The sequence below is a fragment of the Microcebus murinus genome, chromosome 5, assembly GCF_040939455.1.
Source record: "Microcebus murinus isolate Inina chromosome 5, M.murinus_Inina_mat1.0, whole genome shotgun sequence".
NCBI lineage: Eukaryota > Metazoa > Chordata > Mammalia > Primates > Cheirogaleidae > Microcebus > Microcebus murinus.
The window spans coordinates 49,974,678-50,000,100 of NC_134108.1; the positions used below are offsets into that span (position 1 = coordinate 49,974,678).

A 25,423-nucleotide genomic window follows, 5' to 3' on the forward strand; every position below is an offset into this window, starting at 1 on the left:
AAATAGATAATAAAATTAATTTTTCATTCAGTAGTCTGTGAGTTAATGCAAAATTAATAAATATGTAGATGTACATTTAAATTATGTCAAATAGGACAATTTTGTGATTTTAATGGACATAAAAATGTAAAATATAGCCTACCTGATTATGCTGTATGGGCTATAAAGCAGAAAGTTGTGCTTGTTTCATAGTAGTTGTTTAAAATATACAGCTATAAATTTGCAACAGGGGCTCACTCATTCATAAAATATCAATAGGAATTCTTATGACAAAGATCCTACTGTGCATCTACTTTTGAGAATCAACTATATTTTCTCGCTATAGAGCCCTTTCCTTTCCTAGGTAACCTTTGAATACAGATTCATTACCATTATTGATCCTTCACTCATCAAAACATACAGCAACATATAATGTTTCCTTTTGATTTTTTTTTCCTTTTCCAAGCACTGGAGAATGCTTCATTTTGAATTTGAGATATTTCAGTTTGAATGACACTTTATATTTCTCATAGAGATAAATAATTCTTCACTAAGAAAAAAACAAAAAATATCATTTTAAAAATCACTGCAAAAATTAAAGTGTTACTTTAAAAAAATCACTTAATGTAAAAGAAAGCATAAAGGAAGAATAGAGGAATAAAAAAAGATATGAAACATAAAGAAAAAAAGTAAAAAAGCAGATGTAAATCCAACTATATCGATCATAACATTATTTGTGAATGGATTAAACAATTCAATCACAAAGCAAAGACCATCAGACTGCATATAAAAGCATGATTTCCTGTAATCCCAGCACTTTGGGAGGCCAAGGCCGCAGGACTGCTTGAGCCCAGGAGTTCAAGACCAACCTGGGCAACATAGTGAGACTTTGTCTCTACAGAAAATAAAAAAACTAGCTGGGCATGGTGGTGTGCACCTGTAGTCACAGCTATTTGGGAGGCTGAGGTGGGAGGATCATTTGAGCACAAGAGATTGAGGTTGCAATGAGCTATGATGATGCCACTGCACTCCAGCCTGGGCAACAGAGCAAGACTCTGTCTCTAAAAAAAATAGAAACAACAAAAACAAGATCCAACTATATGCTATCCACAGGAGACATGCTTTAGATTCAAAGATACAAATAGCTTAAAAGTAAATGGATGAATAAAGGATATATCATGCAACAGGAACCAATACTAATAACAGACAAAACAGCTTTAAAACAAAATATGTGATTAGTGATTAAAATGGATAATTTATAATCATAAAAGGGTCAATCCATCAAGAAGAAATAATAATTAAAAACATATATGAATCTAACAACAGAATCCCAAAATATATGAAGCAAAAACTAACATAATTGAAGGGAAAAATACACAATATAACAATAATAATTAGACAATTCAACATCTAACTTTCAACATGGATAGAACAACTAGGGAGAAGATCAGGAAATATAAGATTTGAACTGGTTGGCTCACACCTCTAATCCTAGCACTCTGGGAGGCCAAGGCTGGTGGATCATTTGAGCTCAGGAGTTGGAGACCAGCCTGAGCAAGAGCAAGACTCTGTCTCTACTAAAAAAAAAAAAAAGGGAAGAAAGAAATTAGCTGGACAACTAAAAGTATATAGAAAAAAATTAACCAGGCATGGTGCCGCATGCCTGTAGTCCCATTTACTTGGGAGGCTGAAGCAGGAGGATCACTTGAGCCCAGGAGTTTGAGGTTGCTGTGAGCTAGGCTGATGCCACAGCACTTTAGCCCAGGCAACAGAGCGAGACTCTGTCTCAAAAAAAAAAAGATATGACCTACACTACACACAAACTAGATCCAATAGACATCTATATAAACACTTTACCCAACAACAGCAGAATAGATACTATTCTTAAGTGTACATGGAACATTCTTAAAGAAAGATTATATTGTAGCCCATAAAATAGGACATAATATATTAAAAAATGATTGAAATTGTACAAAGTGTGTTCTCTGATCTCAATGAAGTGATTAGAAATTAATAACAAAAAGATATTTGAGAAATTCATAAATATGTGAAAATTAAACAGCACACACCTAAGTAATAGGTCAGGGGGAAAATCAAAAGAGAAATTAGAAAATACTTTGAGAAAACAAAAATGAAGATACAATATACCAAAACTTATGGAATACACTAACATAGTCGTTACAAGGGAAGTTACAGACATAAACAACTACATTTAAAAAAAAAGAAAATTGTCAAACCAACAATATAATTTCTCTCCAGAAGACTGGAGAAAGAAAACTAAACCTTAAACAAGTTAAAGGCTAGAAATAATAAGGATTAGCAGAAATTAATGAAATAGAGACTATAAAAACAATACAGAAAAACAACAAAATCAAAGCTGTTGATTGGAAAAGGTCAACAAAATTAACAAAACTTTAGCTACACAGACCAAGAAAACACTAAAATTACTAAAATCAGGGATGAAAGAGGGGACATTACTACAAACCTTTAGAAATAAAAAAGATTATAAGGGAATCTTTTTTTGGAGGAGGGGACAGAGTCTCGCTCTGTTGCCTGTGCTAGAGTGCTGTGGTGTCAGCCTAGCTCACACCAGCCTCAAACTCCTGGGCTCAAGCAATCCTACTGCCTCAGCCTCCTGAGTAGCTGGGACTACAGGCATGTGCCACCATACCTGGCTAATTTTTTCTATATATTTTTAGTTGGTCAATTAATTTCTTTCTATTTTTTTTAGTAGAGACAGGGTCTCCCTCTTGCTCAAGCTGGTTTTGAACTCCTGACCTTGAGCGATCCTCTCACCTCAGCCTCCCAGAGTGCTAGGATTACAGGCGTGAGCCACAGTGCCTGGCCTATAAGGGAAGATTATGAACAGCTATATACCAACACATTAGATAACCTAGATGAAATGGACAAATTCCTAGAAAGTTACAAACTACTGAAACTGACAAGTCAGGGGAAAGAAAATAAAAAGAAAAATTAGAAAATAATTCGAGAAAACAAAAATAAAGACACAATATACCATGCAAAATTTATGGACTACACTAACATAGAAAATATAAATAGAAGAAAAAGAAAATCTAAATAGAAGAGAAAGGAACATTTCCAAACTCATTCCATGAGGCCAGTATGATCCTATTAGCAAAATCAAAGACATTACCAGAAAATTATTGAAAAATATCTATTATAAATATAAACACAAAATCCTCAACAAAATACCAGCAAGCCAAACCCAGCAATATATAAAAAGGATATATTATATACTATGACAAAGTGGTATTTATCTCAGAAATGCAAATTTATTTAAAATATGAAAATCAGTTAACAAATTACACTGTATCAATAGAATATTGGATAAAAACCCCATGATCATCTCAATAGAGATAAAAATTTTGACAAAATCCAACATTGCTTTATGATTAAAAAAAAAAAAAAAACACTCAGCAAGCTAGGAATAGAAGGGAATGTCCTTAACCTGATAAAAGGCATTTATTTTTAAAATCCAGAGATAACATCATAATTAATGATGAAGAACTAAAGTCTTTCCCTCTAGGATCAGAAATAAGACAAGAGTGTCCACTCTCACCACTTCCATTTAACAATGTACTGAATGTTCTAGACAGGGAAATTAGGCAAGAAAAGTAAATAAAAGAGTTCCAGATTGAAAGAAAGAAGCAAACTATATTTGCAGATGACATTATCTTATATTTAGAATATCCTAAGGAATCAATTAAGAAACTAATAAACAAGTTCAGTAAGGTTGCAGGTTATAAGATCAATATCCAATAATTAATTATATTTCTATATAGGAGCAATGAAGAAACCAAAAATGAAATTAAAAAAACAATTCTACTTACACTAGCATAAAAAAGAATAAAATACTTATGAATAAATTTAACAAAAGAATTATAAAACTTGTACATTGAAAATATGAAACATTGTTGAAAGAAATTAAAGAAGACCAAAATAAATGGAAAGACAGTTATTATGGGTTGAATTGTGCCCTCTAAAAAAATATGTTGACCTCCTAACCCCTGGTATCTGTGAATGTGATCTTATTTTGAAATAGGGTATTTGCAGATATAATCAAGTTAAGATGAGTTCATACTAGATTAGAGTGCTCTCTAATCCAATGACCACAGTCCTCATATGAAGAGGAAGTTTAGACACAAGAGACACTCAGAGAGAACATTATGTCACAGTAGAGGCAAAGATTGGAGTGATGCATCTATAAGCCAAGGAATGCCAAGAATTGCCAGCAACCACCAAAAACTAGGAGAAAGGCATAGAACAGATTCTACTTCAGAATGCCCAGAACGAACCAACCTGCCAACACTTTGATTTCAGACTTAATAAAGCTGTAAAAATAAATTTTAAAGATAAGAATAATATCTTTATCACATCTAACAAAGTTAACAATAATTCTCTCATGTCATGAAATATCCAGCACTGTTTGAATTTCTCTGATTGTCCCACAGTTTTTTGTTTTGTTTTTGTTTTTGTTCTTACATTAATAGTTTGTTTGATTCAGGATCCACATAAGGTCCATACATTGCAATTGCTTGATAAATCTCCTTTAACTATAGGTTCCCTCTTCATCTTTCTTTTTTCTTATTTATTTGTTGAAGAAGCAATTTATTTATGTCACTAAAAAAATCAACAGCCTACATTTTGATTAATGTACCCCTATGATGTTATTTAACATGTTACACTGCCCCTACATTTCCTGTAAACTGATAAAATTCAGGTTCCATTTTTGTAGCAATTATTAGAGATTTATGATTACTAATTATACACATTAAATTACAAGAGTTTTGTAAAATGGTGATATTCTAATTCTACTCTAATTCTCTCCTTTTTTTTTTTTTTATTCTTACCTAGAAAACTCCTATAAAGAGAAGCTTCCCTTCATCAGTTGTTAAACTATACTACTGTGTTATATACTAAGGATCAGTTCTTTTAAAACAGGCAGGAAAAACACTGGATTCTTTCCTTTTATTTACCAATTTTTCAGAATAATGGGTTAGAAATTTCCACTTCTGGTCATGATGGAGGAACGGGGCCTGGGCTACCCTCCTACCTTGAACAACTGTTAATAGAAACAGTCTAAAAATATATGAAGTAATAGTTTTCAGACACTGGATAACAAAAAACACAGGATAGTGATCTCCAGGGGAGGGAAACAAATTGCTTGGGCCCCAACTTACTGCCTGGTGAGTTCTAAGGCTTCAGGAAGGGGAGCGTGAACAGAGCCAAGTGGTCTGTGTGAGTTGAGAAATCAGCATTTGGGGAGGCCAAAGCAGCTAGGATTTGCAAGGTAGAGTACTGAAAAGAGAGATACACAAGGACAGAGGTCCAGTGAGCCGCAAAGGGCTCCCCTTGAGCTTTAGCTGAGTACTGACCTGTGCAGGACTGAGAAGAAACTATCTGACTACTTGCCCGATCCCCAGTGGATGTTACTTCCATATGTGCACACAAGTATTGGCTGATGAATTAGTACCAATGTGATGATGAGCACATGTGGTGCTTGTTTTTCCATTCTTGTGATATTTCACTTAGTAGAATGGGCTCCAGCTCCACCCAGGATAATATAAGCACGCTTGTTGCTCTGACTTGGGTGGTGCAAATGCAACAGTTGTAACCCAAATGTTTATACCCCTGTAAAAATTTTGAAAGAAAAAAGGGGGAAAAAAAAGAAGAAACTACTTGAAACCAAGGTGGAGGCTACCTACTGGATTCCCAAAGCATTACCCTTGTAGCTCATAAATGGCAGGAATAGTCCACGTTCCCTCCAGTCAGAGTAGAAAGCCCTACTATTAATAATACATAAGGTACCAGGTAGATTTCTCAGAAGGGTATTGCTTCAGGAATAATTCTCCCCAGAATAAAGACACTCCCGTCCCACTTTATAAAACCTAGCATCAAAAGGATAAAATTGTTTCCAACTAACTTCACTGTGTCCCAGAACAAAGCCCTAAAATGTTTAAAGGAATAAAAAAAAAAAAAAGCTTTAGTACCTAACAATATAAAATTCACAATATCTGAAATCCAATAAAAAGACAAGCTTGAAAAGCAGGAAAATACAACTCATACAGAAGATAAAAATAAATCAATAGAAACATAGAAACAGACCCAGAAATGACATAGATGATAGAACTAGTAGACAAATACATTAAAGCAGTGATATAAATATACTCCATATGCTCAGGAAGGTAGAGGGAGGCATGCATATAAAAGCAGACAAAGAAGATATTTTAAAAAATAAAGCCTGCTGGATGTGGTGACACACACCTATAGTCCCAGCTATTCGCAAGGCTGAGGCAAGTGGATCACTTGAGCTCAGAAGTTCAAGACCAGCCTGGGCAACATAGTGAGACCCTGTCTCTTCAAATAAAAAAATAAAAGAGCCCAGGTGCAGTGGCTCACACCTGTAATCTCAGCACTTTGGGAGGTCAAGGTGGGAGCATCTCTTCAGGCCAGGAGTTTGAGACCAGCCTGGACAACACAATGAGACCCCATTTCTACAATAAATTTTTAAAAAATAGCCAGGCATGGTGGTACACACCTGTAGTCCTACCTATGGGGGAGACTGAGGTGGGAGGATCTCTTAAGCCCAAGAGTTTGAGGCTGCAGTGAGCTCTGGTTGTGCCACTGCACTCCAGCCTGGGTGACAGAGTGAGACTCTGCCTGCCCACTCCCCCCAAAAAAGCAAAGAAAGAAACCAAAGATCGGCTTCTAGGAAGGGAAACTCCACATCTAAGATAAACAATACACTGCATTATAATTAATAACACATTAGACACTGCAAAAGAAACTGTCCAAAATGAAATACAGGAAGAAAAAAGACTGAAAAAATGAACAGAGCATCAGTGAGCTGTGGGGCCACATAAAAAGGTCTAACATAGGTGCAACTATAATCCCAGAAATTAGAGAGGAGGGGGCAATGGAGAAAAATGTGAAAAAATAGGAGGAAAAAATTCTCCAAATTAGATGAAAACAATACACCTTCAGATCCAAGAAGCACAACCAACTGCAAACAAAAAAACATGAAGAAAACCACACCAAGGCACATCATAATCAAATTGCTTAAAACCAATGACAAAAATAAAATTTCAAAAGCAGCCAGTGATAAAACTTGTGTCCATTCCCTATACTCCTGGGGCTTTGGGAGGCCGAGGTGGGAGATCATTTGAAGACAGGAGTTAGAGGCTGCAGTGAGCTATCATTGCACCACTGCAGTCCAGCCTGTGTGACAGCCTTTCCTCCCCCCTCTCCCAAATGAATCATGTCCTCATGTAGAGAAGGACAAAGAATGACAGTAAATTTCTCATCAGAAACAATACAAGTTAGAAGATAAGCAACAGCATTAGAAGGAAGGAAAGGAAGGCAGGGAAGGCAGGAAGGCAGGCAGGAAGGCAGGCAGGAAGGCAGGAAGGCAGGAAGGCAGGCAGGAAGGCAGGAAGGCAGGCAGAAAGGCAGGCAGGAAGGCAGGAAGGCAGGAAGGCAGGCAGGAAGGCAGGAAGGCAGGCAGGAAGGCAGGAAGGCAGGCAGGAAGGCAGGCAGGCAGGCAGGCAGGCAGGCAGGAAGGCAGGCAGGCAGGCAGGAAGTTAGGAAGGCAGGCAGGAAGGCAGGCAGGAAGGCAGGAAGGCAGGCAGGAAGGCAGGCAGGAAGGCAGGCAGAAAGGCAGGCAGGAAGGCAGGAAGGCAGGCAGGCAGGCAGGCAGGCAGGCAGGAAGGCAGGCAGGCAGGAAGGCAGGCAGGAAGGCAGGAAGGCAGGCAGGAAGGCAGGCAGGAAGGCAGGAAGGCAGGCAGGCAGGCAGGCAGGAAGTTAGGCAGGAAGGCAGGAAGTTAGGCAGGAAGGCAGGAAGGCAGGCAGGAAGGCAGGAAGGCAGGAAGGCAGGCAGGAAGGCAGGCAGGCAGGCAGGCAGGCAGGCAGGCAGGAAGGTAGGAAGGAAGGAAGGAAGGCAGGAAGGCAGGCAGGCAGGAAGGAAGACCTGTCAGCCTAGAATTTTCTAGCCAGAAAAACCCTTTCAGAAATAAAAGCAAAACAAATACTTTTTGAGACATAAAATATGAGAAAATTCATCACTAGCAGACTACCACTACAAGAAATGTTAAACAAAGTCCGTCAGGAAAAAGGAAAATGATACCAGATGGAAATTTCATGCTATACAACAGAATTACAAGTACAAGAAATAGTAAATATGTAGGTAAATATAAGACCTTTTTCTTATTTTAAAAATCTCCTTAAAGAATTATTGACTGTTTAGGCAAAAGTAATGGCAATGTATTATGGGGCTTATAACAAAATAATAAAGTAACACATATAATAACATTATACAATAAAAAACACAGTTACATAATTAAAATGACATAACAAAAATGACAACAATAGCACAAAGGCCAGGATAGTATTAATATAAATGGAAGTAAAAGGTTTTTATATTATATGTCAAGTGGTGTAATATTACTCGAAGGCAGACTATGATAAGTTAAAGATGCTTATCACTCTAAACCCTAAAGTGTAATAACTACTAAAAGAAAAAAATCAAGGAGGCATAGCTAATAAGAGATAAAATGGAACCTTAAAAAATAATTAATACAAAGTCAGAAAAAGGGAAAACTGGGAATGAAGAACAGATGGAATAGAAAACAAACAGCAAATAACATGGATTAGCTTTGAAAACATTATGCTAAACAAAAGAAACCAGGCACAAAAGACCACATTTTATATATTTATATATAGTCATATATTCCTTAACAATAGGGATATTTTCTGAGAGATGTGTCATTAGGTGATTCTGTCACTGTGCGAACATCATAGAGTATACTTACAAAAACCTAGATGGTATAGCCTCCCACACACCGAGGCTATATGGTACAGCCTATCATTCTTAGGCTACAAACCTGTACAGCATGGTATTGTACGAATACTATAGGTAAGTGTAACACAATGATAAGTATTTGTGTATCTAAACATATCTATACACAGATATGTATAGATACACTATTATAATACAGTGTTATAATTTTATGGGACCACTGTCATATATGTGGTCCATTACTGGCCAAAATGTCATTATGCAGCACATGACTATATTATGTCTTACGTGATTCCATTTATATGAAATGTAAAAAGTAGGCAAAACCCACAGAGCCAGAAGGTAGATTGTCAGGGGTTGGGAGTGAGAGGAATTGGGCGGGGTGACTGCTAATGGGTATGTGTTTCTTTCTGGAATGATGAAAATTTTCTTAAACTAGAACATGGCGATGACTGCACAATTCTGAATATACTAGAAAACCACTGAATTGTACACTTTAAAGGTGAATTTTGTGATATGTGAAATATATCTCCATAAATTTTCTAAAAAGAAAACAAATAGCAAGATGATATATTTAAACCCAACCATATAAATAATCGCATTAAGTATAAATGGTTTAAACACCCCCAATTAAAAGAAATTGTCAGATTGTATTAAAAGAAAACCAAATACATGGTGTAGATAAGAAATTCATTTTAAATATAAAGACAAAGATAGGTAGAAAGTATAATAAAAGGATGAGAAAAGATATGTCATGCAAATGCTAATTTAAAAAAAGCTGAAGTTGATAAATTAATATTAAGCATAGTAGATTTCAGAGCAAGGAATAGAACCAGGAATAATGAAGTTCACTTCATAATGATGAACAGGTCAATTCATCAAGAGCACATATCAATCCTAAATATGTATGTATCTAATAATACAGCTTCAAAAATATATGAAACAAAACAGAACTGTAAAAATAAAGAGGCAAGACGCTAATTACTATTGGAAATTTCAATACCTCTCTCTCAATAATTGATAGAAGAAGTAGACAAAAAAATCAGTAAGTATGTAGGAGACCTGAACAACATTGTCAACCAACTTGACCCAAATGGCATTTAAAATAGCATTTCTTGTTCCAAGAAACTTCATATTCTGAGCCATAAAATAAGCCTCAAGAAATTTAGAAGGATTCAAATCATACAATATAGGTTCTCTAACCATATGATTAAATTTGGGAATCAGTAACAGAAAGATGTATAGAAAAATCACCAAATGTGTGAGGTGCAGTTAAAGTAATACTTAGAGGGAAATGTTTAGCTTTAGATGCTCATATAAGAGCAGAAAGGTTTAAAATCAACTTCAACTGGGCATATGCTATATTATCTTTTGTTTTGTACAACTGTCTCCATATGGATACATTTCTTTATATTTTACTGCTAAATACATTTTATATTCTTAAACTGTGTGGTATTTCCCTATCAATACCATCAATATTCCATTGTGAACCCTGCAAACTACTGTCAGAAGTAGGAATGATATTAATATGACAGACTCTAAAAGACACATGAGAGAATTCAGGGAACTGAAGGGGAAGGAGTATAGCTAGCCCATATTTGGATAAGACCATAAAAACATTTTTATAGATGATGAGAGATAAATTATTTCAATGGAGTATGCACCCTGCCTGCTACAGGGACTCTGGGCAGTCTAGTACAAGGTACTGAAACAAATTACAGTCTAAAAGGAAGAGGGCCTGACTTAACAATTTTCATGTTGCCTTTTTTTTTTTTTTTTGAGACAGAGTCCCACTCTGTTGCTTGGGCTAGAGTGCCATGGTGTCAGCCTAGCTCACAGCAACCTCAAACTCCTGGGCTCAAGTGATCCTCCTGCCTCAGCCTCCCGAGTAGCTGGGACTACAGGCATGTGCCACCATGCCTGGCTAATTTTTTCCTATGTATTTTTAGTTGGCCAATTAATTTCTTTCTATTTTTAGTAGAAACAGGGTCTCGCTTTTGCTCAGGCTGGTTTTGAACTCCTAACCTTGAGGGATCCATCCGCCTCAGCCTCCAAAGAGTACTAGGATTACAGGTGTGAGCCACCGCGCCCAGCCTTCACATTGCTTCTATTGGCAGATGTTTCTATAGTTCTTCAGTGGGAATTGAATAGAGAAATGCCTGGGCTGGTTGTCTAACTGATGAGAAAAACTAAGACTGAAACTGCAAATTCCAATGTCTAAGATAGAAACACCTGGCATAGTAATGATGAGGAAATGAGAGGAGGTCCCAAGATGTCCTGGACACCCTACTGAAGCAGAAGGTGGCAACCTTCCAGGCAGAAGCTAGATTTCTGCCAAAGATTTAGGTATGGGAAGGTGGGACAATTAAGCTAAGAAATGTTTGTAATTTTCATTGATCTGGTTCTTTCAGTTGAGGGTAGAGGAGCATTTGTTAGTAATATCACAGCCAAGAAACATGAATTTTTTAATTGTAGGTAAGTATGTTTTAACACGTAGAAGCTCTAGTCTCCGGTTTTTACAGATCTTTCTTCTAAGAGCTATAACCTTGAACCTCTGTGGGGTTTTTTTTGCCAGCTGTTGTGGATTTTTTTAATGGTGTGCAAAGATATATACTCCAAAATGATTTTCTATTTGGGATAGATGTTTCCGAAGTGGAAAACTAAGAGTATTTGACACATAAAAGTTCCATTAGTGCCGGGCGCGGTGGCTCACGCCTGTAATCCTAGCACTCTGGGAGGCCGAGGCGGGCGGATTGCTCAAGGTCAGGAGTTCAAAACCAGCCTGAGCGAGACCCCGTCTCTACCATAAAAATAGAAAGAAATTAATTGGCCAACTAATATATATAACATAAAAATCAGCCGGGCATGGTGGCTCGTGCCTGTAGTCCCAGCTACTCGGGAGGCTGAGGCAGGAGGATCGCTTGAGCCCAGGAGTTTGAGGTTGCTGTGAGCTAGGCTGACGCCACGGCACTCACTCTAGCCTAGGCAAGAAAGCAAGACTCTGTCTCAAAAAAAAAAAAGTTACAAAAGTTCCATTAGTAAAAGCATTTAAAAAGAAACTTTTTTGAAATCTGTTCAAAAGATGGATAAGTATATATATTGTATCAGCCAAGTAAAAATATGTGAATATTTGGGCTGTGTCTAAAAAGTTGTAAATTATATTTCTCACCATTTTCAGGATGATCCATAATCCCCATATATATGAAATTAAAATTGTCTTGAGACAATTTAATTGAAGTGCTAAATAACTGAACAATGTGCTTCAGAGGTAATTTTGTTGAAGTGGTGTATGGCTTCAGTGGACAAGAGCCAACTGAAACAAAGGGAGGAAGCCTGGTTTCTTTAAAGTCTGAAGTCTGGCAAATGCCCCGGGGTTGGGAGAGACATTCCTCCATGGGTCTTTCCTTTTCCTACACATCTTGCTGAATGTGCCAAAAATGCAATGCCTGGACCATTTCTCAAGGTTGTGTTTGTACTGAGCAACCTTGAGAGATGAGACAATGTTTCTCTTTTTTTTTTTTTTTTTTTTTTTTTGAGACAGAGTCTCACTGTGTTGCCTGGGCTAGAGTGCCCTGGCGTCAGCCTAGCTCACAGCAACCTCAAACTCCCTGGCTCAAGCGATCCTCCTGCCTCAGCCTCCCAAGTAGCTGGGACTATAGGCATGTGCCACCATGCCCGGCTAATTTTTATATATATATATATATATATATATTTGGTTGGCCGATTAATTTCTTTCTACTTTTTTAGTAGAGACAGGGTCTCACTTTTGCTCAGGCTGGTTTTGAACTCCTGACCTTGACCAATCCACCCACCTCAGTCTCCCAGAGTGTTAGGATTACAGGCGTGAGCCACTGCACCTGGCCTGAGAAGATGTCTCTCCATACAAAAAGTAGACTTGCTTACTTCTGGTTATAAAATGATAGATTCTGTAAGCTCAGAGTTTCTCTGCTGTAACACAACTCGTTGCCTACGCAGGAATCATCTGGGCCCTCAGCAAAACTCCCTCCCCTCCACCCCATGAGTCTAAGAAGCAAGAAGGAAAATGATACAACATGCAAATAATGCTCATGCTGCTATCTGCACCAAAACTAATAAGACCCTTTGTCTCTGACCCAGATCCCTTGTGTCTTCTGTCAGTATCCATGAAATATTAATAAGAGACCGATTAGCTCATAAGTAGGGTAAAATAAAATCCTAGGCCCAATGCCTGCTCCTACCCCTTTTAGTTCAGTTTAAAACCTTCCCTTGGGGCTGGACACCGGTGGCTCATGCCTGTAATCCTAGCACTCTGGGAGGCTGAGGCAGGAGGATCACGCAATCACTCAAGATCAGGAGTTCGAAACTAGCCTGAGTAAGAGCAAGACCCCGTCTCTACTATAAATAGAAAGAAATTAATTGGCCAACTAATATATATAGAAAAAATTAGCCGGGCATGGTGGCGCATGCCTGTAGTCCCAGCTACTTGGGAGGCTGAGGCAGCAGGATTGCTTGAGCCCAGGAGTTTGAGGCTGCTGTGAGCTAGGCTGACACCACGGCACTCACTCTAGCCTGGGCAACAAAGTGAGACTCTGTCTCAAAAAAAATAAAATAAAATAAAAATAACACCTTCCCTTGAGGCCGTGGCATCTGTGCTGGGGGCGGGGCCATTGTGTGTGTATGAGTATGGTGGAGATGTGATATTTGAATAGGAAACTCTCCCCCTCCACATCCTTCAACAGACTTGGTAGAGAAAAGAACCTATACTACTCAGCTCTGGAATGAAAAAGAGAGAGCAAAGGTGAGTGAGTTTTCAAAGTAACTCCTCTCCCCAGGAAACCAGTAACCCCCTTCACAAAAGTGACAGTAAAATCTTCTGGGGCAGCATACATGGACCCCTCAGCAGCAGTGTTCCTTGTTTGAAAAGACATGCTTCTTCCATATATAAAATGATAACCTCTGGTATCAGCAGCTCCCAAGCAGAGAGCAGTTAAATTCTCTGTAAGCATAAAATGGGGCCACCTCGACAAACACTAGGTGGTTCAAAATAAATAACCAGTCCAAGACCCCATCCAGATGCAAACAGGATGCCCAATGCTTGATTGATCTGTTTGGATTCTGGCAAACCATATTCCACACATGGGATACATTGAGCCCTATCCATTAAGCAACCAGGAAGAAACTGTGCTCATCTCTGGTGTCATCATACATTTAGCACAGAATGAAAAATTGGACAACCCTGGGGTGTTTTAATCTATGCAAAAGTTTGGGTATTTACACTCAAGCTTTTTGTTTGTAACTTGCTAAATTTAAATTCTGTGAGTTTGTTGTATATGAATGAGATTAAAAACTTCTTGGGATGAGCCAAAAATATCTGGAACTTACTTAAAAGGTACTTTAGGATTTCTATATTTAATGTGGTATAAAGCCACAACTGAAATAGATTACACACACACATGCAATGCCTTCTATGAATTAGTTCTTGTGGAATCCATACAATATTAAGAATTCTATAAATTATTCCATGTCAATCTTTTGGGTAGTTTTTAAAATCTCTGGTAATCCCTAATATTATTTAGATTGTATTCTCTGGACATTTTAGTTTTGGAAAGTTAGACGAATAAAATACTAAGTTAATGAATATTTCTATTTAGTTAAAGATCATACGTGGGATTCTATTTATATGAAATTCTGAGATAGGGCTTGGTATTCCCCAAAAGGGAAGCTAGAATTTTGTTTTTCTTTTGAGGCCTCTGTGAAAATTGACAAGAGAGCAGTCTGGACTTGTATATTCAGGAAGCAATTCCAGGTGTCTGACCAGAGGGGAATAAAGAGGAACAGGTTTTAACAGGGCAATATATAGCATAGCACATTAAAGTCTGTTATGGGGGAAAACTAACGTTTTTGTATAAGAGTGAGATAAAAAGAATCCTAATTAAATCAAATATTAACATGACCTTGGGAGATTTTTTTTTTTACTCTGTCATGAAAGAAGTTCTACCCAAGTGCTCATGTGAAACAGTATAATATACACCCCTAGCATCCTGTCTTGGTATCCAATATTATTTTCACTGTTCTGAGATGATTTTAGTTCCTAATTCCCCTCAGGGATACATATATATCTGCCTTATCCTCTGACTGAGTTGTGCCCTTAGGCTCTCTATTCTTAGATATCTCTATTCTTGGACTGTGGTCAAGTTCTTTTGATGTTAAATTCATGAAGAAATTTATCTTCCTTGAGAATTAAATAAATTTATATATATTTTTAAGAGTTTTAGCTGGGCATGGTGGCTCACACCTGTAATCCTAGCAGTCTGGGAGGCAGAGGCAAGGGGATGGCTTGAGGTCATGAGTTTGAGACCAACCTGAGCAAGAGCAAGACCCTGTCTCTACTAAAAATAGAAAGAAATTAGCTGGGCAACTAAAATTAGAAAAAAAAAAAATTAGCCGAGCGTGGTAGTATACACCTGTAGTCCCAGCCACTCGGGAGGCTGAGACAGGAGGATTGCTTGAGCCCAGGGGCTTGAGGTTGCTGTGAGCTATGATGACACCACTGCACTCTAGCCCAGGTAACAGAGTGAGATTCTGTGTCACACACACACACAAAAAAAGTTTCATGATAGCCTTTGTAGATTCCTGTTTCCTGGACTCTGGCACATTAAGTCTGTTTTCCTTGTATACATGTTTCAAGATGAAAACTTTATTGCATCGGGTTAGAATTATATTACTTTTATCAGGAAGAGGAAGGACTAACAGAGGGTAAGTCAGAGGTAGAAAATGGCTATGCTGCAAGCAAAGCAGCATTTTCACCTGCAGTAAATTTGAGAACCTTTTTGGCACTATGAAACAAATTTCATGATTTAGAATCAGACTACCATCTTTATTTAAGGAACTTCCCATTAGGAAATTGTTTTAATTCTTCCACATCCAGATACACCTTGTGAAAAGACAGGGAACAAGAATTACCTCCTTTAAAAAAGAACAAAGAGAATAATAAATCCATTTATTGGTACCGCACATCTGGAATATCAAGAAATAGATACCAAAAAATCAGTGAAATGTTGCAAATATCAGAAAAATAAAATAACCAATATACACAAACACAAAAAAACACAGGGAAGAAAAAGTCCAAGTTAAGGCAGAAAAATGTACTGTAAGAATTTTTTTAAATTAGAAAGTACTTTAAAGACAAAGTACTTAAAGATAGATGAAGAACCTCCTATAATAATCATCAGAATATGAATAATAAACTAAAATAGTCCCCTTGGTACACTGTAAAGTATGCAATTTTAATTATGTGATTTTTCTAGCTAATTTCTGCTTCAAAAACAGTAAAGTACTTCTGCTTACAAGGTGGCAGAGACAAGAACTTTTCTCAACCTCTCATATGCACGTCGTCATCAAAATTTAAATTACCAGAAACATGCCTTTTAGTTAAATTACAATTAGCCCTTAGACAGATCTATTTACTGAGAACCCACTATGTGCCAAACAGTGTTGGCATTTACTAAACAACAGTTTGCTTTTGTAAAGCACTTTTTCCTTTTCAGGGTCTCACAAAGGACATTTTAAAGCAAACTATATTTGTTTTTCAGAATTAACTGCACATGCTTAACATATCTATTATTATTAATTGCTCCTACTCAGGAGAATCTTAGCTTTCAAAAGACAAAAATATATCCAGTTGTATTTGTGTATATATATTTAACATCAGTTATGTATGGAAGTCAATCAACAGTGATAAATACAAACAGATTGTCTGATAGAATAAAACAACAGTTTTTGGAGAATGAAAATGGAACACTTGTCAGAAAGATGTCCACAAATAATTAATTACTTTACCACATTAAAGACATTCTCTTAATAGTAGAGGCTCTTAGAAGAAGATACTCATTACATCCTAACCATCTGTCATCATTCCTCCTCAAAAAACTAATTAGTGTTTCATCCAGTCACATATTACAAATGATACAAATATGAATGATAAAAACACAGTTTAAAGAAATTAACATTATAACATTTTGTAGTTTAAAAATCACAATCTTTAGAACTAGGCTGTCACATTCTAATAATTAAACTATTTTTCTCTTTTCCTTATTAATTATTAGATATTAAACTTTAAAAATTAAAATAAAAACAAACAAAAACTTACAGGTAGTAGAGTTTTCCTGCAGCAGGGAGTTCCCTTTTCCGGTAATCTATCCCAGAATCCAGCTGGACCGTATTACAATATTCCTACAATCCAAACATATAAAATGTCTTTTTAAACAAGTAGTGGCTCCGAATTATAATCTTTCTGTTATACTATGGTTTCTTAATTTTTGAAATTTTTCATCAATGAAACAATATGAGATTAGGGAGAAAAAAAAACTCATGCAAGATTCATAAAACTGAACTTACAATATTAAACATCTATCAAGCCAATAAAATATCCGCTTAAAAATTAAGATTTGCATCATGCTTTCCTAAAACTTTGCCAAAATAGTGCTGTCAGTAAATTCCTCAAATAGAGCATTAATTTTTTGTTTGTTTATGTTTTAAATAGCCCAGTTTCTACTACCTTGGAATGAGAAGGTGGCTACACTCAGGGAGAATAACTCATGGGTCTTAAGTGATATAATGGGAAAGAGACAATCTACGAGCTGGGCCAGACAACTGGTATCCACATTTTAAACCAAATGATCAGACTAAAATGATGCTATAGGTATACCTGTCCTTCACTTCTAAAGAGCTGCCACTGCCCTTCTCCCTTAGTTTCCCTCCAGCCATCGAAGTCTTCAGTGTCCTTTCTTCCTGTGGATGCCTTCTTTAAGCCTGAGTCATTCTGTGACACTAAAGTCTTTCTCTTCTCCCAAGTTCTCCTTTCTTTCTATCCCCTCAGGGTGCATGTGTGCATGCAAACACCCCTCCCCTCAAAAAACCACTCTTACTATGTGAGCAAATGAACCTTTGCTGTATCTATCTTGGACAGTTGAATGGGGAGGAGGAAGGAATATATGTCTATATGTAGATGTATATATGTACCTACACAGATACAGGCATACCTCATTTTATTTGCTTCACTTTATTATGCTTTGCAGGTACTGCAGTTTGTTTACAAATTGAAGGGTTTTGCAATCCTGTGTTCAGCCAGTCCATTGGTGCCATTTTTCCAACAGCATTTGCTCATAGCATGTCTCTGTGTCACATTTTGGTAATTCCCACAATATTTCAAACTTTTTCATTATTATTGTACCTATTATGGTGATCTTTGATCATTGATCTTTGATGTTACTATTGTAAACGTTTTGCAGTGCCATGAACCACACCCATATAAGATGGAGAATTTAATCAATAAATGTGTGTGTTCTGACTGTTCCACCTATCAGCCATTCCCCCATCTCTCTCCTTCTCTTCAGGCCTCCCTACTCTCTAAGACACAACAATATTCAAATTAGACCAATTAGTAATCCCACAATGGCCTTTAAGTGTTGTAGTGAGAGAGTCACACATCTTTCACTTTCAATCAAAATCTAGAAAAGATTAAGCTTAGTGAGGAAGGTATGTCAAAAGCTAAAATAGGCGGGAAGCTAGGCTTCTTGTGCCAGACACTTAGCCAAGCTGTGAATGCAAAGGAAAAGTTCTTGAAGCAAATCAGAAGTGCTACTTTGGGGAACACATGAATGATAAGAAAGCAAATCGGCCTTATTGCTGATGTGGAGAAAGTTTGGGTGGTCTGGATAGATCAAACCAGCCACAACATTGCCTTACACCAAATCCTAATCCAGAGCAAGGCCCTAACTCTCTTCAACTCTATGATGGCTGGGAGAGGTGAGGAAGTTGCAAAAGAAATGTTTGAAGCTAGCAGGAGTTGTTTCACAAGGTTTAAGGAGACAAGCCATTTCCATAACATAAAAGTGCAAGGTGAAGCAGCAAGTGCAGATGGAGAAGCTACAGCAAGTTATCCAGAACATCCAGCTAAGATCACTGATGAAGGTGGCTACACTAAACAAATTTCAGAGGCAGACAAAATAGCCTTATATTGGAAGAAGGTACCATCTAGGACTTTCATAGCTAGAGAGAAGTTAAAACCTGGCTTCAATGCTTAAAGGACAGGCTGACTCTCTTATCAGGGGCCAGTGCAGCTGGTGACTTAAAGCTGAAGCCAATGCTCATTTACCATTCTGAAAATTCTAGAGCTCTTAAAAATTACACTAAATCTGCTCTGCCTATGCTCTGTAAATGAAATAACAAAGCCTGGATGACAGCATGTCTGTTTATAGGATAGTTTACTGAATATTTTAAGCCCACTATTGAGACCTACTGCTCAGAAAGACAGATTCCTTTCAAAAGATTCCTGCTCATTGACAATGCACCTGGTCTCTCAAGAGCTCTGATGGAGATGTAGAAGGAGATGAATGTTGTTCTCATGCCTGCCAACACACATCCATTCTGCATCCCATGGATCAAGGAGTAATTTCGATTTTCAAGTTTCGTTATTTAAAAAATACATTTTGTAAGGCTATAGCTGCCAAAGATAATGATTCCTTTGATGTATCTGGGCAAAGTAAATAAAAACCTTCTGGAAAGGATTCACTATTCCATATACCATTAAGAATATTTATGATTCATGGGAGGGGATCAAAATATCAACCATAATAGGAGCTTGGAAGAAGCGGATTCCAACCCTTATGGATGATGTTGAAGTGTTCAAGAAATCAGTGGAGGAAGTAACTGCAGATGTGGTAGAAATAGTGGAAGTGGAGCCTGATGATGTGACTGAATTGCTGTAATCTCATGATCAAACTTGAACAGAAGAGGAGTTGCTTCTTATGGATGAGCAAAGAAAGTGGTTTCTTGAGGTGCAATTTATTCCTTGTGAAGATGCCGTGAGCATTGTTGAAATGACAAGAAATTATTTAGAATATTACATAAACTGAATGGATAAAGCAGCAGCAGGATTTGAGAGGACTGAGTCCAATTTTGAAAGAAGTTCTACTGTGGGTAACATGCTATCAAACAGCAATGCAGGCCGGGCACGGTGGCTCATGCCTGTAATCCTAGCACTCTGGGAGGCCGAGGCAGATAGCTCAAGGTCAGGAGTTTGAAACCAGCCTGAGCAAGAGTGAGACCCCATCTCTACTAAAAAAAATAGAAATAAATTAATTGGCCAACTAAAAATATATAGAAAAAATTAGCTGGGCATGGTGGCACATGCCTGTAGTCCCAGCTACTCGGGAGGCTAAGGCAGGAGGATTGCTTGAGCCCAGGAGTTTGAGGTTGCTGTGAGCTAAGCTGATGCCATGGCACTCTAGCCCAAGCAACAGGGTGAGACTCTGTCTCTAAATAAATAAATAAAATAAAAATTAAAAAAAAAAAAACCAGCAATGCAAGCTACCAAGAAATCTTTTGCGGAAGGAAGAGTACTTTGATGCAGCAAACTTCATTGTTGTCTTATTTGGAGAAATTGCCACAGGCACCCCAACTTTCAGCAACCTTGATCAGTCAGCAACCATCAAGGCAAGACTCTCCACCAACCAAAAGATTATGATTCACTAAAGGCTAAGATGATTATTAGCATTTTTTTTGGAATAAAGCATTTTAAATTAAGATGTGTACTTTTTTTAGACATGCTATTACACACTTAATAGACTACAAAATAGTGTAGACATAACTTTTACATGTACTGGGCAACCAAAAAATTGGTGTGAATTGCTTTATGGTGATATTTGCTTTATTGCAGTGGCCTAGAACCAAACCCACAATATCTCCATAGTATATGCCTGTGTAGATATAGATGGACAGCTAGACAGGCAAACAGATACTCATGCCACTAAAACAATGGTGACCAAGAGTTTTCAGGACAAGTCGAGAAACTTTCACACGCTGACCTTTTTATTTGCATTCAAAATGAAAATGGCTTTATGAAAATTCATGAGGAAAAAAATTATATTTTAACGCCATTATTTTATTAATGAAAACTGCATTTTTCAAACCTTTGGGTCCAAGGTAATTGTGGCAGATATATTTACCTAAGATAGTTGAAATAATCTCTCCATCCCAACATATCTTTTTGCAATGCGATGTTGATATTCCAAACATCAAGAAGTGGGGTCCAGCCCCGCCCCTCGAGTCTTGAGACTATGGTAGAAACGATGTTATGCAGTAATATTATTCACAAGCTACCTATACTACAGACATATAATATACAATGCAGCAATATATTCATATAAATGTATTTTTTCCAGATTCTCTGTTTCTTTTAAACTATATTTTATCTTGTATTATTCAATATTCCTAATTTAGTAAAAAATTTTCCCTATTTTTTTGCTGTCAAAATATAAGATTAAGGTGGGGCATGCTGGCTCACACCTGTATGGTAATCCTAGCACTCTGGGAGGCCAACGCAGGAGGATCACTTGAGCTCAGGAGTCAGTTAGAGACCAGCCTGAGCAAGAGCAAGATCCCATCTCTATTAAAAACAGAACAATCAGCTGGGTGTTGTTGCGTGCACCTGCAGTCCCAGCTATGTGAGAGGCTGAGGCAGGAGGATCACTTGAGCCCAGGACTTTGAGTTTGCTGTGAGCTATGATGATGTCACTGTACTCGAGCCTGGGCAACAGACAGAGACACTGTCTCAAAAAAAAACCAAGCCAAAAAAAAGAAAATTAATGGAAGTTATACAAGCTTCAATGTTTCAATTTCTCTTTCTGGGTAACTAACTTCTCTATCATATGAGTGATTAAGCCCTACCAAATGATTGCATTTGTACATTCACTAATCACCACTGAGAAATACCTAATCAGCAGCAAAAGAACTATAACCAAAGCCCGTGGATGTTAGCTCTTAATTGTCTGAAAAATACCAACAGTTGGTTTATATATTTAAAAAACAGAAAACCTCAAATTTTCAGATTTCATTCACTTACACTAGATTCTTCAAAGCACTGGGTAGAGAAGGACAAAACCTAAGCTAAAGTTGACAATAAATCTGGTCAAAAGGGCATGATCTCTAAGAAATTTCCTAATTTCCAGTGATATTTACAAGACCTGTGACCTCTTAGCATTACCAATGCTATGTATAACACTAATCAGCCACAAAACAAAATTGACTTAAAATACTCTGTGTATTTATGTATACAAAGGACAAATACAATTACACAATCCAAAAATGCAGTTAGAAAATTAGGGGAGAAAAAAGAGGGAGGTTAACATACCCTTGTGAGCATACTCATGAGTCAGAGGCCTCCGATTTTGCAAAGAAAAATGTATGACTAAAAGAACTGTATTACAGCAGTTTACATTGTCCTTAAGATCTATTGTGTGTATTTTTAGTAATCCTGAATAATATTATTAGAAGAACAGACATATCACAAAAAAAAACTTTATATAGCCTCTACTCCATTCCCAGTTGGAACAAAAGAATAAGAATATTATGGAGAAAATCCTTTAAAATGACAACATATTAATCTCTTAAGCAAAGATTGAAATAATAAATAAAGATTTACCTACCTTAATATTTTTATTATAAAAGTAATATTGGTTAATATAGAAAATTTAGAACAGGAGAAAAAACCCAACCACATAAATCAAACTTTTATGCCTTATCTAAGTGACTATATTAAATAGAAATTTAAAGGATCAAAATTATTGAAGTTCTTCTTGATAATATTCAACTGATTGGCTTTATACATTTTTTGTAAGTAAGCAATAAAAAGAAAAAATGGTTGAGACTTTTTCTTATTCCAGGAAATAAAATTTTAAATAACTAAGATATTTCTTTTAACTTTTAGTTTTTTTAAATGTATCTTTTGGAACTAAAAATGTGATCTATGCTCTTTGTAAAAATTTCAAACAATATTAAGCATATAAAAGGAGAAATAGAAATTCTCTTTTCAGAAAAAAGTTTGCATATAGCTTATATGTTTCAAATTTTTCCTTTGCATATAGAGATGATAGAGACAGACATATATCATGTTATATATACAATTTTGAGCTTAATTCTTTTCCATATCTTAAAAGTTCTATGAGAGAAAATAACTATACACTTAAATGCAGGAAAGCTATATTACATACTGTACTACTTTGTTTAGAATACAATTCCATAAGTAAATGACAAGTAAGAGTGCAAAAAATATATTGAACCACCCTCAAAAAAGGTGGGAAACTGAGTAGAAGGTGTCTTTTTATTTTTATTTTGTTTTTCTTTTGAGGCAGCTCTGCAATCTAAGGTAACTGTCATTTGAACTAATCATGTATGACTACTTCAAGTTTAAGGAGTGATATATAAAATTTAATACATAAACTTCTACCTATTTTAACCTTTTTATATTTAAATATAACATAAATACCGAAAGGTACAGAAATCTGAAGTGTTCAGCTCAGTTAAGAAACAGAACATCACCGGCACCTCCAAAGCCCCCCAATATCACATTCTACCTCCCCAACCACCATCCTGATTCTAGTACCACGGAATTCTGCCTGTTTTTAGAGCTTTATATAAGAGAAATCCGACTGTATACATTATTCTGTGACAGGGTTCTTTCATGTTAGCGAGATTTCTCCACCCATGTGTTGTAAATAGCTGTAGTTTATTGATTGCTGTATCATGTTCTTTGTGTGAATATGCCACAATTTATGGATTAATTCTATTATTGATGGACATCTGGGTTGTTTCTAGTCATTTGCTCTTATAAATAATTCGGCCACAAAAATTCATGCACATGATTTTTGGTGCACACATGGATGTGTTCTTGTTGGATATATACCTAGAAGAGGAACTGTTTGACCATAGAATAAGAATATGTTCAGCTTTAGTGGATACTGCATGTTTTTCAAGGTGGTTCTATCAATCTACACTCCCAGCAGCAGTATGTGAACACTCCTAAGCATTATATACAAATATAATTGGTTTTTAAATTCTGACTTTATATCCTTGGAAAATCTTATTGTATTTATGTTATTAAGTGTGAAATATCAGATTTCCTTAAGTACTAAGTTTGGCAATTAATATCTCTGACATTTCATTTTGACACCTCTTATTTTATTTTTATTATGAGGGTACATCCTCAATCTTCAAAACATGTGTTTGGTTTGTGATTATCTTTCAAATTTTTTTAGAGCAATTTTTGTGAAACCATGGATAAGTAAAAAATTCATGTTATTTTCAAATGTGAGTACCATCATGGAACCAATGCAGTGCAGGCAGCTCAAAATATCAATTGAAGTGTTTGGGAAGGCTGTGGCTACTGAACACACAGTACAGCATTGGTTTGAGAAGTTCTGTTCTGGTGATTTTAATCTTGAAAATGAGCCACGTGGGCGACCTGAGACCAAGGTGGATAATGATGAACTAAAAGTTGTAGTGGAAGCAAATCCATCTCAACCTACACGTAAATTAGCAGCAAGGTTTGGCATTACTATTCCAACAATATTGGACCATTGGAAACAAATGGACAAGGTAAAGAAGCTGGATAGGTGGGTACCACACGAATTAAACAAGCATCAGAAGAGAAATCGTCTCGAAGCTTGTCTTTCTTTCCTGACAAAGCATAAAGGCAAACCATTTCTACACTGTATTATTCCCTGTGATGAAAAATGGATTCCTCAGACATCACTGATTCTTTGCTTATTTACTGAGACATTCAACGACTATTTGTTGCACCTGCTATGAGCATGGCCCTGTGATATGATGACTAGGGATATGATGGTTGATAAGACAGTTTTGGTCAATTATTTCATGGTTTCCTGTTGGATTATAAGACCTAAACTTTCAAGTACTATCTTGACATTTTTAAGCCTCATAGAGCCGGATATGCCCAGAGATAAAGGCTCCCTATGGGGTTAGTATCCCTACCAGCCAGACCAGATGTAACCCTCCTCCTGTTACTACAAAGTCTACCTCCCATGGTTCCTTCTGGATCACAACCCTATGTGTACGGTGTCTTCCTCCCCCAGGTGGTGAGTGCATGTGACTAATATAGTACTGCCAACCTCCGTCCAGTGTTGCGCATCTTGTACTTGGCCGTTTCATATTTATTTGGGGTGGGATCTATTTAGGGGTGGGATCCCTCCTTCACCAGCAGGATAAACAGGAGGTGATCAGAACATCTGTCTAGCAAGGAAGACAGATAATTAAGAATCAGAACAGGGTGCAACGGAACACTGAACAGCAACAATTAACCCAAAGGAAGTGGCAATTAACCTGAGTTGGCTAGGTGAGGGAGAAGAGATAGGGAAGAATGTTTTAAACTCAGGAAACAATATCTATGAATATACAGATGCAAAAAAAAGCTTGGTTCACTTGGATCTAAAATTTTTTCAGTATAGCAAAAATGTAGAGTACAAGAGTTAGGATGCTTTCAGCTGCACGTACTCCAAGAGGAGACAAAAATGGGGCCATGGGCCAGGTGCAGTGGTATACACCTGTAATCCTAGCTATTCCAGGAGGCTGAGGCAAGAGGATCACTTAAGCACAGGAGTTCAAGTCCAGCCTTGGCAACATAGTGAAATCCCCGTCTCAAAAAAGAAAAAAAAAAAAAAAAAAAGAGGAAATAGAAGCTGGCAAGAGCTCATGTCCTAAATGGCTTTGTAAGCTACTTTAAGTGGTGTGGATTATATCCTAAATCCATAAAATGGAAATAATTTCAAGATTTAGGCAGGGAAGTGACAAGCA

The 25,423-nt window shown here is 37.0% G+C and overlaps 1 protein-coding gene across 2 annotated transcripts in view; it reads right to left on the reverse strand.

Moving 5' to 3' along the window:
- The window catches only part of AFG1L (AFG1 like ATPase), a 182,149-nt gene that overhangs the window by 53,763 nt on the left and 102,963 nt on the right, over positions 1–25,423 (reverse strand). For both annotated transcript variants that reach the window (XM_076003078.1, XM_076003079.1), the window contains exon 8: positions 16,923–17,005. In XM_076003078.1, coding sequence (XP_075859193.1) covers positions 16,923–17,005 — 83 coding nt within the window. The remainder of the gene's footprint in view (positions 1–16,922; positions 17,006–25,423) is intronic.